The 19735-nt window shown below is 36.7% G+C and overlaps 3 protein-coding genes across 3 annotated transcripts; 2 read left to right on the forward strand and 1 right to left on the reverse strand.

Annotated features, from left to right (window-relative positions):
* Positions 1 to 408: 408 nt before the first annotated feature.
* On the forward strand, positions 409 to 3237 carry tnnt2c (troponin T2c, cardiac). The gene has a single exon (XM_047804341.1). The coding sequence runs from the start codon at positions 1404 to 1406 to the stop codon at positions 2232 to 2234; it is 831 nt and encodes a 276-aa protein (XP_047660297.1). The 5' UTR covers positions 409 to 1403; the 3' UTR covers positions 2235 to 3237.
* A 1339-nt stretch (positions 3238 to 4576) lies between these two features.
* si:dkey-222f8.3 (Poly(U)-specific endoribonuclease-C-like) lies at positions 4577 to 11573 on the reverse strand. Its single transcript, XM_027151836.2, has 7 exons — positions 11449 to 11573; positions 8824 to 8923; positions 8040 to 8151; positions 7472 to 7593; positions 7242 to 7354; positions 6241 to 6391; positions 4577 to 5082 (listed from the first exon to the last, which is right to left on the reverse strand). Exons 1-7 carry the CDS (start codon positions 11457 to 11459, stop codon positions 4822 to 4824), a joined length of 870 nt encoding a protein of 289 aa, XP_027007637.1. The 5' UTR covers positions 11460 to 11573; the 3' UTR covers positions 4577 to 4821.
* A 1904-nt stretch (positions 11574 to 13477) lies between these two features.
* Positions 13478 to 19273, forward strand: LOC113645619 (NADH-cytochrome b5 reductase 3). Its single transcript, XM_027151330.2, has 9 exons — positions 13478 to 13640; positions 13964 to 14089; positions 14177 to 14249; positions 14853 to 14959; positions 16213 to 16342; positions 16589 to 16672; positions 17519 to 17604; positions 17727 to 17826; positions 18385 to 19273. The coding sequence occupies exons 1-9, from the start codon at positions 13620 to 13622 to the stop codon at positions 18555 to 18557; spliced, it is 900 nt and encodes a 299-aa protein (XP_027007131.1). The 5' UTR covers positions 13478 to 13619; the 3' UTR covers positions 18558 to 19273.
* The last annotated feature ends 462 nt before the right edge of the window (positions 19274 to 19735 follow it).

Below are 19735 nucleotides of genomic sequence, written 5' to 3' on the forward strand. Positions count from 1 at the left end.
AATAAAATGGCCACTGAGGGTATTATTGTGTTGTGAATTAGAAAGTACATCAAGAAAACTTCTCTATTCTTCATGATCTACAGATATTAAGGAGCACATCATTGTGATACGGTTCATTAAACGAGTGCCAGCGTGGCGCCTTATGATCAGTAAACAAGTAAAGCATTGTACAACCAAATGCATTCCTACTGCAGCTCTCTGGGACCATCACACTTTCCTCACTTCATAAAAACAAATCCATCCATCCATTCTCTACAGCACTTATCCTACTGAGTTAAAGGGAACCTGGAGCCTATCCCAGGGCACAAAGCATGGTTCTAAGAACAAATAAACCTTCTACAATCTGTAAGAGTTTTTTTGTATGACACTATTTCCACAGGTCTATCGAAACTGGATTATATACAAAACTAGATAGTTACTTAAGGAAAAATACGTCTGAGAGTTAACCTTAAAAAAAAAAAAAAACAGATACCAAATTAGAGATCTGCCTGCCCATTGACTTTTTCCCAATTGCTAGATAAGTCATTGTATGGTTTAAGTTAAACAAGATCCCTAACTTTTAGGAACCTCCTTTGATTGACCAAATGGATGTGTTTCTTACATTTACAACATACACTCTTTTCCAGAGCAACTTACATGTCTTATATACAACGGAGGCTGATGGTCTTGCTTAAGGGCAGAACAGTGGCAGCTTTGTTGACCTGGGATTCATACTCATGACCTTCTGATCAGTAATCCAACACCTTTACCACTGAGCGACCACTTCCCCCAACATCATGCAAGCAGTTGTTAATGTTATACAATTATTCTTGTAGTTTGTTTTCTGGAGACTGGTGACTCACTTGGCAGGAATATTATACAAGCAACTGTACTCAGTACAATTTGAAATGAAACTAAGGGGAAAGGTATGTCGTTAATAAAGAGAAATGAATCTCCGGTTCCTGAAAATCACTGGAAGTTTTAAGGGATAAAAAACACATAAATTTGTTGTGCAGGATCTTATTAGGACCGGAAGAAATACTAACGACAACTGATAAGCTTGGTTGCTTGCCTGCTTTAAACAACTAGGAAGGGAACCTTTTATGAGGCACAAATGTGTGCATCTGTTTTGTGACTGAAAAAAGAACTTGGTAGACTTGGTAGGAAGCACATACCAGAGGTCAAAGCCTGGATATGGGTCCCAGAGACACTGGAAAAGGTCTAGAGAAGAAAATAGCTCGTAGTGCATCTGTCTGAAAACCTCCCTTAACAGTCCAAAGCTTGAGGGGTTTCACTCAAGAGAGGTCACATGGTCCAAAAGGACTCTATAAAAGCTCACTCCTTTCAGTCTTCTTATCTCCAGCTGGTGGTGAGCTGAGGCTGTTCCTCAACCTTCTGTTCTCTCAAAGACAGGGCACGGCACAATGTCTGACACTGAGGAGATTGTGGAGGAGTATGAAGATGAGGAAGCAGAGGAAGAAGTTGAGGAAGAGGAGGAAGCAGAGGAGACGCCTGAAGTAGAGGATAATGAAAACGAGGCAGAGGAAGAAAATGAGGTACAGGAAGAAGAAGAAGAAGAAGAAGAAGAAGACTCCAAACCCAAACCGAAGCTGTATGTTCCTGCCATTATCCCTCCGAAGCTCCCTGATGGTGAGAAAGTGGACTTTGATGACCTTCATCGTAAACGTGTCGAGAAGGACTTCAATGAGCTTCAGAGTCTCATCGAGGCACACTTCACCAACAGGCAGAAAGAGGAAGATGAGCTGGTAGCCCTGAAGACTCGCATTGAGCGGAGACGCGCAGATCGTTCAGAGCAGCAGCGCATTCGAACCGAGCAGGATCGCGAAAGACAGGCTCGTTTGGCTGAGGAAAGGGCACGGCGTGAGGAAGAGGCAGCTAAACTGCGGGCTGAGGAGGATGCCAAGAAAAAGAAACTCCTTGCCAATAAGGGCTATGGAGGCTACCTGCAGAAGCTAGAACCGAAGAGGGGCAAGAAGCTGACAGAACGTGAGAAGAAGACAAAGATACTCATGGAGCGCCGCAAACCTCTCAACATCGACCACCTTAACCAGGAGAAACTGGCTGAGAAGGCCAGAGATCTCTATCAGTGGCTGCAGCAGCTCCATGCTGAGAAGTTTGACCTGAGTGAGAAGCTGAAGAGGCAGAAGTATGACATCATTGTGCTGCGCAACCGCGTCACTGACCATCAGAGGTACAGCAAGACAACCAAGACCACCAGGAAGTCCTGGAAGTAGATCATTTGAATTAGGCAATGTGATAATGTGGTGAACTTTTTTGATTTGACTTTTATATTTACAGTAAATTTCTTTTGCTTAGAAAGATCATCCAACACCGTGATTATTGCTAGTACAAACACATGATTGATAGGAACCACTGTGTTAATGATTACAGTTCTAATACTAATAGTCTTCCTGCTTTATTCTGTATTACTATAGTTTGCATTTTCTGTGAAGTATGAAGGGAAAAGAAGGAAGATTATTCACTATTTTAAGTGTCTCTAAAAAATATAAGCAAAAAAAAAAAAAAAAGACAGCGCAATAATACATAAGACAGATTTCAACAGGAAAATAAAAAAAGGATGCAGGCTTTGTCCACACATTTATCAAGAAGATTGGGCAAAGATTTGATGAGCTGTCATGACAAGTTGACCAGATATTTCTAGAAGGATGTGTGGGTGGGTGGGGAAAAAAGGTCTAAAGGGAATTAATGAGGTTAGAGAGAGTTATATAAAGTGTTATAAAGTGAGATGAGTTGTTATAGATTATTAAATTGTTAAAACAAATATAATGAATATAATGAATATTATAATAGCGTGTTTTGTTTTCTATACTTACTTGTAATAAGGAAGAAACATCTGTGAAACCAACACACCACATGTCTTGTTGCTATAAATGACATCTTTCTCTTTATGTCTGTTTCATTTTGTCCTAATGGAATACAAAATTTTGCACTCAACAGAATGAAATAGCTTTTGAAAAAATCATCAATTTTGTTTCCTATGCGTCGTTCTTATTTTGTCACATTAAACTTGCTAACTATTGTAAGGTGCTATTTTTAAGTGTTATCCACTGAAGGTTTGCTTTATCTGCGTGATGGAATGGAAGGCATGCCTGTATGGACACAGCGCTATCTCAAACTCGACAGCACACCTCAAACTGAATGTTAAAACAGACAATCAAGGACCATGTTTAAGATTGTTTTTAGCAACAACTAAACATTAATAAAGCATTTTATTCACTTTTGATTAAATGTTGGCTTTTTATTCAGGACACAAAGATTTAATCATATTGGCAGCTAAGATGTGTTCAAAATGTTAAAGATGTGTTAGAACAACACAAAGGATTTTGTTTGGTTATTTTTTGCTTCACATTGGGGTTCGAAGTTAGCTAGGACTAAGTATTTAAACTGTTACTAATTTACTTTAAAAAAAAAAAAACACACTCAGAAATCCATCATCCATACACACAAGGACTAAGACAAACCTTACTAAAGTGTTGAGGAAAACAAAATCTGCCAGTTCAACTGGCTGCATTAAGGATCATATTTTATGTGTTTGTGTTAATTGATAAAGATGGAGATGAACCCAGTCCATGTAAACTTCTGCTCTTCCACTGATGGAAGTCCAGGCTCAATGGAAGTTGAGGAGCTCAGCTAGAATAGTGTGTGAGTTAAACTTTACATAGGGATGTAGTAGTATAGTGGTTAAGAATTTTGACTACTGATCGAAAGGTCATGAGTTTGAATCCCAGGTCCGCCATTGCTGTGCCCTTGAGCAAGGCCCTTAACCATCAGTTGTAAATCCCTCTAGATAATTGTGTCTGGTAAATGACAGAAATGTAAATATACATAATTTATGTAGGTTTGCTTATACTGAATATTTAAATACATTTTAAATCATATTTCGCTTGTAATAATTATTTTCAAGTTTTTCTTCTGATTTTCTTCTGATCCCAGAAGCTGGTAGGATATCAACACCAGTGTGTACACTGTCTGAGTCAATTGAACCCAGAATAAAGTGATTTTTGAAGGTTAGTGTTATAATCAGTTATGAGCTGTGTGTAAATATGTATTAAAAAAATCTAAAAATTTAAATTTAACACCTTTTTGGGACAGTATTCTTGAGTCCACTCTGATCTATGCAGTTACCAAAAATGCAAGGTGTTGTTGATTCTCAACGAAAATATCTAATGGAAGCAGAACTGACCTTATAGGGATGTACAAATAAACAAATAAATAAATGCTTTCCTATTTCATAAAACACAATATGAAGGACTAATAACGTCCTACAATCAAATTATTCAGATCAGATTATAATTTGCCTGCATTGTAGCTGCATTTTACAGCAGGATCGGTGTTGAAATTTCTCCTTGAACATCTACAGCTTACAGTACATCAGGAACTCTGCTAATTGTCCAAATGGTGCAAACTGAGGGATTTTTTCCCCCCAAATTATATTTTTGACACATTCTTTAATAATGTTGAATAAATCCCTCAGTTCGCACCATTTGGACAAGTATGGTTAAAAATAGGTTTGTGTTTTTGCAGCATTTTGCTGTTTTAAAGAAGGGCAAATACATTAAGTTTTATTCCTGAGTAACTTTTAATAGTCTTGAATATATATAGTCATATAATATGAACAACAGTTTTGCTTCTTCAAATGCAATCTGTAAATGTACTTCAGTACAGAAACTAAAAACAGCACAATAACACTACTAATACAGTTATGCCAGTTTAAAATTGTAATGTCAGGACTCTGTTATGAAATATATGATCTACTATAAGGAAGAACCTAAGATCCTTACAACCTGGTCCATTAAGAATCTACAGATCTCTGTTGTTGCTGCTGAGTAGTTTGGGGTAGGATGTTCCAATAGCACGTCCATGTCGGCAAACCACGATCTCCAGCAAGTACTCGTCCACTTTGACGATGGCGTTGGTAACACGCTCGTTGCTCTTCAGGAATATAATGGTGAAGAGAGCCACCTCGAACTCAGGGCTGACACCAATAAACGAACTGCCCAATGGCTTCACCAGGCCTTTCCAGCTGAACTGCAGGTTAATGACGTGATCGTTTGCGTCCGGCTGTGAGAATTAAACACATCAAGTCAGTCAATCCAAGAAGCATTTAATGTCATTTCAATCATATACAGTATAGCAGACATGTAACATAGTGAAATGGTGCTGCATAAAACATAGAGCTACATAAAGCTAAGAACTAAACAGTGAAATGTATAGAGTGCAACCAAGTGCAAACAATACGCTACAGGATACATCCAACAGAGGAGACACTAAGTAAGACAGAACAATACTTTGTTTAATGATTGCTTTATTAATGATGCAAATAACCATTAGTTACCTGCTGCGCAATTACTGTACAACAACCACCACGACACCTGATCGTTGTACTGCTATGAACTGAATTTAGTGTTTGGTTATTTTGAATCATTACCCACAAAAGTAATAATAATCTGGTAAGGAGCCACATTACGTTTAGTCATACGTCAATTGGGCCAGACCAAGGTAGATAGATATTTCTGACTTTTGAAAATTAAATAAAAATTACAGAATGCTTTTGGTTGGTACTGTGTAATCACTTCTGAAAATATAAACAGATTTACCTAGGTTAAGGTCACGTTTATGAATTCTATGGCCCTATGTTTATTGTTCCCTCTAGTGGACTAAGGGAGACTAGCTCATTTTTGGAATCTTTCAAATCAGTTTAAGTCCATATGAACATTTATAGTAAAACACAAATTAAACACTAAATTCATTTGGCAGACTGTAACATTTGCAAATAATGCATTAAACCTCAATTACTGTACATCATTCCCAGTTTGGTTCGTCACTGTTGTCACGTTGAGACAAAGGCGAGTGCGGATCCATTTGCAGTTAAGTCCTTTTAACAAACAAGCAGGCAAAAACAGGGCAGAACACTGAGCAGGACAGGGAACAGGAACAGAGACATAAACAGACAACATACTAAACAACGACTAACAACCGGGAAGTGAACAAAACAGAGTACATATAGTGAACGAGAACCAATCACAAGACGGAGACAGACAAGGACTAAGACAAAACACCTGGGGAAGAGACTGAATGCAATTAAATGTCCGTGGTAACAAATAGGTGGGCGGGATCAACAATTAACATCAGGGAATGACAACAGACAGACACAAGGGAAAACACAGACAGACTCATTACAACTGTATTATTAGAAAACTATATTCATGACCAACATACCATGTCTTTATCTCTGGCTTTGTAACCCTTGTAGTCGATAAATTTCAGCTTCTCCTGCAGGTAAAACTGAACCCAGTTATGAAGGCCCATGATCTCTTTCCCGTACTTGGTCTCGCCAACAAACACGTGTTCAAATCCACACGAGTCTTCACTGTATTGATGACAAAGAGACTCAACAGCCTTGACATAAAAAGCTTAAACACAAATAAATATATGTTATATATTAAATAAACATATTTACTGAGCATTACGGTGTGAACTAGATCAAAGTAGTATTGTATACAGTAAACTGCTATTCTTAAGTCTGCTGTTGGCTTTGGTTATAGAGAGGAGTTTCTAACTGTGAATGTGTACGATATGAGGCATCTCTGAATGACAAACAGGAAGGAAGACAAAAAAAAAAAAGACAATTGATCTTACGGTAACTTTAGATTATGAAATTGATCCAAACAAAGTGAAACAGTTGATCTGTTGGTTACAGTAACACTTAAATATATCTTACAAACATCCAAACACTCATTCTTCAGCTATTGCCTTAGGGACAACATAAAAAAACTTAATTCTCTGTACAGTACATGCATGTGACCTGATTGTGGCTTTCATCTGATGTATAATGTGATCTAGTGGAAGTTTCAGGTTCATGGCAGCTATTTATCATACTTAACATTTGATATGAACGAAAGAAAGAAAGACAGAAAAGACAGAAAGTAAAGATAGGCAGAGAGACAGACAGACCACTGATAAACATTTTCTGTCTAAGAAAAAATGCTTACTTACAATCAGAGGCAAACATAAATGTTGGTTACACTTAATTTGTTCCATATTGTTACAAGCAGAACCAACATATTTAGGAAGAACCATTAACTATCCAAAAGAAACTACTGAGGTATTTTCACTAATTAAAAAACTCTTAATAATATATGACAATATGATGCTGACTTGTGGTGTTGATGTTCTCAAAGTCTGAGGTCTGTTTACTAAATAAATAAATAAATACTCACCCCCCACTTCTGTCTCGGTGATAGAGTTTGAACCAGAGGTCAAAGAGCTGCTTTTTAAACTGAGCTACATCAGGAGAGGCTTGTCCTTTACTGACTAAATACCCATGTGCACGCTGAAAAATAAACAGCAGGAATCAGTCACTGGGAAAAGGACAGGCTTTTTCCTGAGCATAAAAATGGCTCGTGTCAGAAAGTAACATTAGCTTGTACATAAACTGATGGAAGTCTACCTTCATGACCTGGGTCTGTAGGATGGCATTGAGGAAGATGTTATTCTCCTCCAGCTCCTCGCTGGTCACTTTCTCTTCCACACCTGTAGACATCTCATAGTTGTCCAAGAGATTTATGAAGCCTAAAGAGAGAAGGTTAGACTGATAAAGAGATATCTAATAAACGCGCTCTATCTTAACATTTTAATTGGATTTTCTTCTATTGTGCAAAAACAATATATCAAATGTACTTTTAGAACAAATGCCAGTTAGAAATCGTTCAAATATGAAGTAGAAACACATTAAACTGATTCCACGCCCAACCGATACTGTCTATGTTTTTATAATGCCGAATCACAAATAGCTAATTAATTAGAATTAATTAACCTTTATATCTAATAAAATGTCATGATGTCATCAGCATCCATCTACTGAGCATATACATTAACTGTGGATTAAATAAATCCTCCTAACAAGTAAACAAAATACAATTAAATGTATTCAGGACCATATGGAAGCACCAGTGGTACAGGTAATGTTGTTGCTTTTCATGTTGAATGGAGTAATGGAACACTGAAGCAGTACTTACTAGCATACGTGGGAATGCTTTTAAGTTTATCCTCATTGACGTACGTGAACAGAGGAGCATTGGCTTTGTCTCTAGCAGTGTTACTGCCCTGGGCCACGTAATCAGCTTTTCCCTGAGAAAATAAGGAATAAATTATTTCATAGTAAACAATTAACTTTACATTCCAACTTTTCGCTTTTCTTTACTGCACAGATTGGGGGACTTGGAACACAAGGCTGGAGGACTGGAAGAGAAACAAGGAGTACTCTGAGTCTGAAGCATGAAACAGCCCTGAGGCATGAGGAGGGTGTTTCATGCAAATTCTGTGCAGAAGGCAGAGGTGCAAATTGAAACCTCAACCCTAAAGGTGTAAAGCAAATGTACCATTCAAATTTCTAACTGGAAACTTATGCAACTTATTACATAAATTCAAAGATATTTATTTAAAAATTGGAGATTCTGCAATGTGTACTGCCCTACCTTAAAGAAGACAAAAGAATCTTAATTAAAAGCATGTGTTAAGCTTTTACAGATGTTCATTATTAATGGTCAATTCGTGTATATTAACATTGTAATCATATGAAAAAACAAGTCAAAAATAACTTTATATATAAATTCCAATTCTGAAAAGAAATGTGTATTTTGTCTTACAGATGGTCCTAATTATTACAAAAATGGTTAAAGATAAGATCATAGTTTTTTCAAAGTGAAACAGCTACATGTGCACTTTCTAATTCAGGTGCCAACATTTGCACTTAATTGTACATTTGGTATTATTAGTACTAGTTTCAAACCAAACCCCCACCTGTAGATTGATGGTGTAGTCTTTTCCCGGTTTCACGCGGTTTACGTCCAGCTTCCACAGCTCATTGAGGATTGCTGAAAGCTCCTGATCAACAGCTGGACTGCAATCAACCAAATATGACATTTAACACAATTTTAACTAAGCATCCAGTCAATGTAGAATATTTACATGTGATGATATTCGTCACAGTTCTAGGCTTCCTCCTTTGCGGTTTAGTGATTTCTGATGTCTCTCTTGCTGGCTTATAATTGTTGTTTATTTGATTCGATGAGAACAAAGACAAATGAATAGCACACTATAGCAACAGAAGTGCTGAACTGACAGAAGTGTTGTAGATGAACTGCATAGCTCCTGTATTAGGTTTCATACGCTAGTAAACATTACCGTTAAATGTTGTTTTCTTGTTCGACCAAAACTTCTCATATTTGCAAAACACGACCAAGTGTGTCCTTAAGGGAAAATGACTAACAATGGGGATGTCATACAAAAGATTTTACTACCAAAACATATCCACATCCACAATCCACTCTGTGATGAGGCGATTAAACATTGTTAGTTGAGTAAAGAATCACATGTCACAGTTTTCCACGTTGTGGAAGTCCGCAAAACACGTTTCTACAGCTACAGCCACTGCCAGCTTCTCAGCTTCTCCTTTTTGTCTCTCAAAAATATAAATAGAAAAAAAAAATTGCACTTTCCGGTTGCAAAAGAAATGACAGGAGACTCCAAAAACCAAACACACTCAAAAGGAAACCTATATAAACATATACCACATGAACAATTACATACATTACTAAACCTGTTTATGTGGAGCTTCTATTATACAAGTTCTTGTGTAAGTAAAGAAACGATAACATTTTAGAACATTAGCACAAGCCTATGACTTTTTTTTATATATAACTTTCTGTTAAAGAAAATTAATCAACATCTTCTTACTGGAGAATTCAGTAGTACTATGTTATAACCATTTCTGACAAATAATCCAGAGGAAAATTATACCATTTATCAAAAGCCTCAAAAAGATTAAAATAATAATTTAATGAACAATAATTACTTAATAAAATAATATCCAAATGTGTCTGGTTCCTATTTTGTGGTGAACAAAGACACCACACGTTTCCCAACATGTTTTGAGCGTCTGTAGGTTACACAATCATATAGCCGGCTTTTAAACATAACAGGGATTTCATGCCTACAATTAATTTATTATCCTAAGAAGTATTAGTACTAGGCTGCTACTAATTAAGTGCCGATTAGTACAACAGTTTACTAACTGAGTATCAAGCGCACACACACACACACACACACACACACACACACACACACACACACACACACGTGCACAGACACCTGTAGGAGACTCCTGAGGCACAGGGAGAATAATTGAGAAAAAAATCATAATTAAAAACTTATGCAAACTTCTTGAATACATTTGGTTACCAATACAAGTATGGTTTGGTCATATAATATATAATAAATATCTTTTGCATTACTTATCTTGTATCATTACTTCCATTACTGACACTTAAGACTGTAACATGCACTTTTGTACTTAGCCCCAGGTGTCACACTTTTTGTTGCGACACTTCGCCATTATTACAGGCAACTACTGAAATGAATTTCGCCTAGAGGAACAAGTCAGTCTGGCTGTAGACTTCTGAATATAAACTAGTGTCTGTCTAAATGAATGCAGATATACAACAAAATACCATTATGCTTCACATTTTAGTGACAAAGTGTTTTCACGTGTTCGTCCCACTCGTGCCCTTCTCATGCAACTTCCCACATGACATGAAAATAAACAGCGCATACACGCTCTCTCTCTCTGTCTCCCTCTGTCTCCCTCTCTCTCTCCGTCTCCCTCTCTCTATCTCTCTGTCTCCCTTTGTCAGACAGATAGGTTGACACCCCATTGCAGTGCGCGCGAGCACACACACACACACACACACACACACACACACACACACACACACACACACACACACACACACACACACAAACACACCTGAAGGAGTCTCCTGAGGCACATTTTTTTTAAAATAGAGCTGAATGCAAAATTTCTCTCTCTCTCTCTCTCTCTCTCTCTCTCTCTCTCTCTCTCTCTCTCTCTCTCTCCCTCTGACTCTGATGTAAACCGGATGTTTCTTGACAATTTTAATAAAATCCCCTTGTTTAATATTTTGTATTAAACAAAACGTTTGGGAACCTATTAGCCTTTTACTTTTTAATTCTACTTTACTTGTTAGGACTTTGTCAGACTTGGTCTAAAATAAAAAACAACAAACAAACAAGCAAGCAAGCAAACAAACAAAAAACAAAATAAAAACAAAACAAAACCCGTCGACTTACATAAACATAGATGCATTTTATCTAAGAAAAGAAGTAAATCTAATTTCATGAAATTGTAGTTTGCATTTGCAGAAAAGCTGCAGCCACCACATCTGTTATGAATTTATTCCCATTGTTAAGGCATAACAATACAATTATACTTTAAGGCTGCATTATAAACACTATTACACTGTGTTCTGAATTTAAACATATTACATCAAAGTATAGATAAGATGATCAGACAGGGAGCAGCTTAAAGAACAACAACAACAAAGTATTAATACATTCATGTCTTACCGTTTAGCCATTACTGCACACACATATGCGTACTTTTCACCAAGCGCTGCTTTTGTTCATTTTATGCAGGAAGTTAGTGGCTCTGTCAATCAATTTTACTAACTATGAATTCTGACCAATAGGAGTTACGAAAGTAAGAATTGCCTACTTAATATTTCTGTTTTTGACACGTGATTGGCGGTTAGACTCCAGTATAAAGCATGTGGGGGCGTGGCTTTACACACAAACCTGGAAAAACAGCTGAGTGCAGTGCGTGTCACTGGCACAGCTGAATTGTAATAGTTAGTTCAAGACAGTATTAATATTAGTACAATTTGACAACACTGTCTTACATTATCAGTGTATGTATATTATGTATACACCAATAATGTAAGGTTAGCCAGCTCTCCAGCTAACTTTTTTGTATGCCACACCATGCTAATGCTAATGCAAGGAAAAGACTAGAACTAACAGTTGTCAAGTCAAGTCACTTTTATTATCACATCACCACAGCACATGTGCCTTGGTGAGTGAAATTCTTGGGAGTGTGCTCCAGAAATTGCAGAACAATTTACATACATGTGAAGTTAAGAAACAGTTTACATTTGGGTGTTACATTTGGGTGTTACAAATGCTCATTACCAGGAGAAAATGTGCAAATGATGCAATATGCTCATACATAGTCAATACACACAGTGTACTATTAGACATGCTTACAATGTGACTAGGGGTAGACACAAAATGCTACACTGACATCTTAATAAAGTTTATGGCCTTCAGATGTTATCTGGTTGTTCTTTGTCAGCTTGACATCTTTATAGAGTTCTCATAAAAGGTAAAACCCAAAAGAACTCTTAATTACTACTAACTGCATGCCCACATATGGTTATATCCTTTCTCTGATCCAGATGTGGTATTCCAAAGACAACCTGTAAGCTAAATTCTGTATGATAACACTCACACTCGCTCACACACACACACACGCTCACACACACACACACACACACACACACACACACACACACACACACACACACACACACACGTGCGTCTTTTCTAGGGGTACAATCATTTTTCTCTAGGCCTGTTCCATGAGTTTATTATTTTTTTTAATAATTCCGTTGAAGCATGGTTGAAAAGCAATGTCTGACTTTCATTGGTTAACATTTATAGAATTTTTATTTATTATTACTTTTGTCAGATCAAAGTTTTTTCTGTGACCATTGTAAGTTTTTCTTTCATTGATATATATATATATATATAGTTTGTTATATATAGTTTTATTTATTTATTTTTACTAGTTTAGCAGCAATTACCTGAGATATTACAAAGTATTGTGCAAAACAGCAAACGACTGAAATGTGAGACAGTATGTGCAAAGAGCAAAAAGTGTGCATTGGAAGTGTGCATATTTGGTGTAGGTCTGTGGAGTCCATACAGTTGATGTGTGTGTGTTGTGCTCAGTACAATTCAGTTATTAAGGAGTCTGATGGCTTGTGGAAAGAATCTGAGTCACTGGCTGCTTTCAAACGATGAGTGAAGACCTACCACTTCCTGAAATACTGAAATTCACACTTATTTATATATATTTTTATTAACAGGGATTTTGAATCATTATGTATCCTTAGTATGTGATCAATGGATCCAGTATTGATGCATTAATTGATAATTAGGTCTCTCAATTATATAACTGTAAATATAGAATTGTTTCATTTGTATAGTTTCATTTTTTTAACACACACAAAGCTGTATTATATATTACTATTCAACTGTATTCTGTACATCAGTCTTGATAAATATAGATCTTTCCGTGTCTAGCCATTGTTGATAGCAGATTCTTCTTCTTATTATTATTCCTCTTCTTATTCTTCTTCAGTGTGTAAAGCCGACTGCACAGGTGCGTCATTTTTACAGTAAATCCAACTAAAAGTTAGTTGACCTTTCCAACAATTTTATTAACTGTAAAATCTAGCCAATAGGAGTTGAGAAAACACGACACGCCCGCCCATGTTTGCCGTTGGTAACGCGTGATTGGCTGTATGTCTCTGACAAGGCAGTACACGGAAGTACAGAAGAGGGTGGAGTAGAATACGTTAGCTTGATATTAGCATTGTAACACTTCGCCAGTCAGTTTCGGGAGTTGATCTGAGACAACTTTATATTAATATTAAACATCTTTCACACCTGACAAGATGCTGTCATACATTCTGGGTGTACGTATGATGTTACTCTGAGTATAAAGTGACGTTAGTTAGCTCTGTTAGCTTGCTAGCCTATTTTTTATTAGCTATAGATGGACATTTTGCATGTTTTTCTGCATATGTAATCTGTTTAAATGTCCTTTTTTAATATTATTTACTGTTTACTGTGAGGTTTTTGCTGATATTTATAAACATTGTGCTGTGTATAAAGTTGTGGGCCTTGATGATGATGATGATGATGATGATGATGAGCATTTTTTTGGGATTATTCATACAGCTGTGTTAAGATTGCAGTCGTCAGTGCAACAGTTTAACTTTGTCCTAAATGTCTGCAGCTCATTCGTGGTGGCTTTGACAACATCTTTGCTCTAATCATGAGGCTTCTGGGTTGCAAAAGACCACCCGCCATAACCCTGGAGGATCCTAATGAGAAGTATCCCTTACGCCTCATAGATAAAGAGGTCCGTGTGAATTCCTGTGAAATTAACTTGTGTGTGTCCAATATCAATATAACCAAAACTTTCCTCTGACACTTGTTTTATTTTTAGATTATTAGTCATGACACCAGAAAGTTTCGCTTTGCCCTGAAGTCTCCTGATCATGTTTTGGGACTTCCTATTGGTAAAATCAGTACATTTTAATTATTCTCACATTATTAAACATGATATGTTTATATACTTGCACAACCTGTTTTCTTTTTCAGTTTTATATACGATACTGTTATCTGACGTCATCTTAGTAGCCAAGATTAAGCGTCTGTTAATTCAGTTTAATATTATACGAATAAGGCTTTTAACAGTCAACGTTGTTGCAAAGCTGCTATAGTAATCCAGGTGTAGCCAGATGTGAAAAACTTCCTGACACAACACGAGGAAGAAACCTTAAGCGTAATCTGGTCATTCTCTTCCAGGTGATACAAGATAGTGTGATTTATAAATCATTACAGTGTGAAAGAAATGGTTAGTAGTATTATTTGTGTTGAAATGGTGTTTAATATGAGCAAGCTGTGAGTACAGGAGCATTTTTAGTGATTACAGAAGATGGGTACAAGTGTACAGCATCCACCAAAGTACTGAGAGTTGTTTTGAGAAATTTCAGGGTGATCCAAGTTCTGTCTAGTATCAGTCAATATAATGCCTTTAAGACTTAAAATACATCAGTGGATCAGTTGATCATCAGTAGAACACAACACCTTATAAATATATATTTCTTCCATGTTCACAGGTCAACACATTTACCTGTCTGCTAGAATAGACGGTAGCCTGGTGGTGAGGCCCTACACCCCAGTGTCAAGTGATGACGACAAAGGATTTGTGGACCTGGTGGTCAAGGTGGGTCTTCTTAAAACATACCTAAACTATGTATCTTTTCAGTCTTTTCTTTTTTAAATCTGAAACAAACCCAGAGTCGAGATCTGGGCCTGTATTCATGAAAATTCTGAGTGCAAACTCCTATTGATGGAATTCTAGGAATATTCTTAGAAATTTGGTTGTTTTCCCTTAGATTGAGAAGATCCTAGTAAAGATAAAAGTTATTCATAAAAGATAAAAGTTACTCCTCTTAATCCTTAAAAAAGCTCATAAGGTCAAAAAGCGTTAGGTTTATATAAGCTCAGATTTGATTAATGTTGACTTTCTGAAGGATTATTTTTTTTAGCTTTATGGTCACAAGGAACAAACACAGGTCGGACAATTCTTGAGGTGATGGAGTGGGCAATAGGAAAAATATCATGGTGCTGTATTCATGAACGGTGAATATGACAGTGTTTTTTTTATTATTTATTGACCAAAAAGGTTCACAGAGCATTGGATTATATCAGGACTGGGATCTCACCCAAAACAAAAAGCTGCACAAAAAGGTTTTTGTCCTTCTATTTGGGCACAAACATGGCGGTCAGATACGAGATTGTGTTGTTTAAATCCGGCTACTAGTTCTTGTGCATTTTGGAGAACAACCACCAGCTTGAATGTATCGTAGGAACGAGTGAAGCGGTGAGGAGAATTGAGTAAAGATTTCCATTGTTTGGTGATTTACAGCACTGGCATTTCAACTGCTGGAATTATTCCAAAGATTTTCAATGTTTCAGATATAAAGCCAGTTCCTCCCATCCTGAGGTAGGATGACATGTAATAAAGGATTAGATTCATTAAATCCAGGTTAGCGCTTCATTAAATGGCCAATTAATATACTAGTTTTTTTAAATAAAAAAAAACCATGTCCAGTTCAGGCCACGCCCACTTCACATTTTAAATTCGTGGACTGTCTGTGAAATGTTGCTTTATTGCAGTCGTTCTCTCACCAACCTGTTTGTTTCTTTCACTTAAAGTGAAGTTTGTGTGCAAAATCTCCAATGTCCTGCTTCAGTATTTGTGTAACATTGGGGAGTGCCAGCGAGTCACAAGGCATACAGTCAGACATGTGGTATAACCTTTTGCAAAGCAAATGAACATACTACAGAAGGAAAAAACATCCTTAAACCTTTTCATGAAGATGATCTGTTAGAGCTGTACTTATTTCAAATGAAAAAATAACCATGTTCTATAAAACACTACAGCCTTCTTTGTGTGTGTGGATTTTGTTTTAGATATACTACAAAAATACTCATCCAAAGTTTCCTGAAGGTGGAAAGATGTCTCAGTACCTGGAAAGCCTTCGCATCGGTGACATGATTGACTTCAGAGGGCCGAGCGGACTGCTGATTTACAAAGGACAAGGTGAGCAGTTCCTCTCAGCAGTGCACAGTCTGGACATGTCTCTGAATTAGGAGGATGTGTATTATGGGATTAGGGTTAGATGGTTGTTAAATCTAACTGTACACCATATAACAGGGGTGTACAGTAGCTGTCTTCCTCAGTTTGTTGGTGTAAGAGCTAAATTAATTCTCTGCTGGTTTTTTTTTTTTTTTTTTTTTTTTTTTAAATTGTTGTAAAATAATGCTTACTGACTGGTCCACAATTTAGGAGTATTTGAAATCAAACCAGAGAAGAAGTCACCTCCTGAGGTCAAGACTGCGAAAAATTTGGGAATGATCGCTGGAGGGACAGGTATTTTATTTATTTATTTATTCTTTTATTTATTTTTTCTATTATACAACAATCTTTGAACTGTCGTTGCAGTAGTGAATGTTACGTAAGGGATAAAAACTTTGTCCTGTAGACTCCCCCATGGTAGAAAATCTTGATTTCTACTAAAAGATGAAACTCTAGACTCCTTGAATCATGAATGTTATAACCCTATCTCCTTACAGAAAGCTTCAGCATATACTGTACACTCCCCGTCCACTTTATTAGATAAACCAGTTATCTGCTCAGCCGGTCATGTGGCAGCAGCTCAGTTCTTCAAATCATACAGATACAGATCTAAAGCATCAGTTACTGTTTAAACATCTGAATGAAGAAACAGTTTGATCTGTGACTTTAACATGGTTAACGTGGCATGGTTGTTTGTGACAGATGGGCTGGTTTGAGTCTTTCAGTAACTGCAGATCTTTTGGGATTTTCATACACAAACTTTATATGTAGAATGATACAGAATACAAAATGTATTGAATGATTAATTTGAATCATTTGAATGAGTTTTGTGGACAGAATCTCCTTGCTAATGAAAAGATGGACAGATCGGTTACTGAGAAACCAGAAATTGCAAACTCCTGTCCTGTAGATTCTCCTGGGGTGGAAAGTCTTTGACTCTCGACACAATGTTTCTCTTTACAGAAGAGAAATTTTTAATATTCAGCTATTATTAGTTTTAGATTCTGTGCAGCATCTGAGTCCCTGGTACAGCCTTTACGATAGAAATGCTAACACATCATAATGTAAAATACGTTATACACAAAACAGCATTCATCTAGATTTCCTGATGCAAAGACATGTTGCAATTGATTTCTACAGGGATCACTCCCATGCTACAGATCATCCGGGCAATAATGAAGGATCCAAAAGACAAGACAGTTTGTTACTTGCTTTTTGCTAATCAAGTAAGTCACCGCCAGGGTTTTTTGTTTTTTTTTTGCCAGAATTACAATTTTATATTAATAAACAGATTACTGATGCAGAAGAAAATGCCTGAACGATAGAAATGTGTTACTCCCTCAAACAGACAGAAAAAGACATCCTGCTGCGTACAGAGCTGGAGGACATCAAGGCTTCTTACCCCGAACGATTCAACCTGTGGTTCACCTTGGACAAGGTTAATGATGGTATGTATTGCTGGCTCTAGAAACTCCTTTTGTATAACCCCCCCCCCCCCCCCCCCCAAAAAAAAAAAAAAAAAAACTCCATTTTAATATATATACTTCTGAGGTACCGTATACAGTACACAACACAACAAGAACCAGTTCATACAAATGAACCATTTCAAAACTTTATATCCCCTCGATTCTTAATACCGTGGATGATCATCCTTAATGTGTCCCTTGTTTGTAAGCGGTTAAATTATAACTGTAATTTTTCCAGCATCTTCTGCATATTTGTCCTTTTATATTAGTGACTACTGTATAACGTATGATTCTAGCATATTTGGTGGAATTAAGTGGCACAGAATAATTAATTGGTACAATAGAAACAATTACATTACAAACAGTTCTTCTGAAGGCTGCATTGCTTTGCCTCCCACCATCGCTCCCAGCTGCTGTTATGTTTATTAAAAAAAAAGGCTCAATACTCTTTACCCAACCATCAGAATCTAGAATAGAACATTAACGGAGATAATTCTTCTGTATCATTCAATCACAACCACTGTTTTTCTCATGTGACAGACTGGGAGTACAGCCAGGGGTTCATCAGTGAGCAGATGGTGCGGAACCACCTTCCTCCTCCCGGTGACGACACACTCATCCTCATGTGTGGACCTCCACCCATGATCCAGTTTGCCTGCAACCCCAACCTGGACAAAGTGGGCCATTCAACCAGCAGACGCTTCGTCTTCTAGGGGAAAAAATAAACCCAAAACACCACAGTACTAATCCTGACACCTGGTCATATATGGCTCAGGTGCTGAAAAAGCTCAGCTTAAACCAATATCGTCATAGTGTCTCCATGTACACTTGTATTTTGATATGCAACCATTAGCCTTTGCATTTGTGCCCCTTTTGGAATTGGCACTTACATTGACTTTGTCATACCAATCTCTGTGTGCTGTTTTGTCATGACAGTCATTATTGGAACCTTTTTTTTTTTTTTTGATATTTGCTAAATATGCCAGTAATTGAAATGCATCCTTTAAAGATTTAAAAAGTTTTATTTTATATTTTGTTTTCTTTCTTTTTTTTTTTTTGGAAGTGCCTTAGTACCAAGCACCTTACTGTTGAACAAAATCTAGTACATTGGCTTTTAATATTTTCAAATTAAGATAAATATGAAATATGTCAGCAAGCATTACAATGCCATAGTGAAAGACCAGTTATTATATATTTTAATAATATATTCAATCTAGTAGCACGCTTTCATTTAAAAGCTGCTTCTTTGTGTCATTTAAACTGCCGAATTGCAATAATTGCAAAGTGATGCAGTAATCCAGCTTTGTGCAAAAATAAATAGAAGAAAAGCTGTCACCTGCCATAGAGCAGTCACATAACCGAGCACGTATTCTATATTGTATTGTATTGCCTTGACTTTGACAAATAAAGCATTGCATCCATTAATGAAGATTTCTCTTCTTCAGTCATTCAGGGCCTGTTTGAAAACAAGAGCAACAAAGAGACCTAATTTCCACCAACAAACCTACAAGGTTCCATCATTAAGGCAGATCATAAAACTGGTCAGTTTATTTTCCAGCTTATTTTTATAAGGAAAATATTAGGAGTAAAAACTAATTCGCAGTTCCTGTTGTGGAACAACATTTTGTCATCTTTGGCTTCTAGATGAATTAATCTTAGCTTCATTTTACTAATCAATCTACTTAATTAAATAGAAAAAGGTCTTAACCTTTCGGGACCTTTACTTGTACCTCTGTGCTTGAAAACGTCCACCAGATGAAAGTTTTTTTTTTTGAGAATTTTATATAACAATCACTTTTAATGGAAGGAGAAAAAAAAACTGTTAAAATTAACTTCACTCCTAATCAAAACGTCTAAAACAATCAAAACTTTTTTTTTAAAGAGGAAAAAA

The sequence above is a fragment of the Tachysurus fulvidraco genome, chromosome 19 (genome assembly GCF_022655615.1).
Source record: "Tachysurus fulvidraco isolate hzauxx_2018 chromosome 19, HZAU_PFXX_2.0, whole genome shotgun sequence".
NCBI classification, from domain to species: domain Eukaryota; kingdom Metazoa; phylum Chordata; class Actinopteri; order Siluriformes; family Bagridae; genus Tachysurus; species Tachysurus fulvidraco.

Coding starts and splice junctions, on each gene's coding strand:
- tnnt2c (XM_047804341.1), top strand. CDS start 1,404: ATGTCTGACACTGAGGAGATTGTGGAGGAGTATGAAGATGAGGAAGCA.
- si:dkey-222f8.3 (XM_027151836.2), bottom strand. Junction 6,392..7,241: donor CACCGAGACAGAAGTGGGGG/GTGAGTATTTAT, acceptor TCATCAATACAG/TGAAGACTCGTGTGGATTTG. Junction 5,083..6,240: donor AAGCCAGAGATAAAGACATG/GTATGTTGGTCA, acceptor TAATTCTCACAG/CCGGACGCAAACGATCACGT.
- LOC113645619 (XM_027151330.2), top strand. CDS start 13,620: ATGCTGTCATACATTCTGGGT. Junction 13,641..13,963: donor TGCTGTCATACATTCTGGGT/GTACGTATGATG, acceptor AAATGTCTGCAG/CTCATTCGTGGTGGCTTTGA. Junction 16,673..17,518: donor AATGATCGCTGGAGGGACAG/GTATTTTATTTA, acceptor TGATTTCTACAG/GGATCACTCCCATGCTACAG.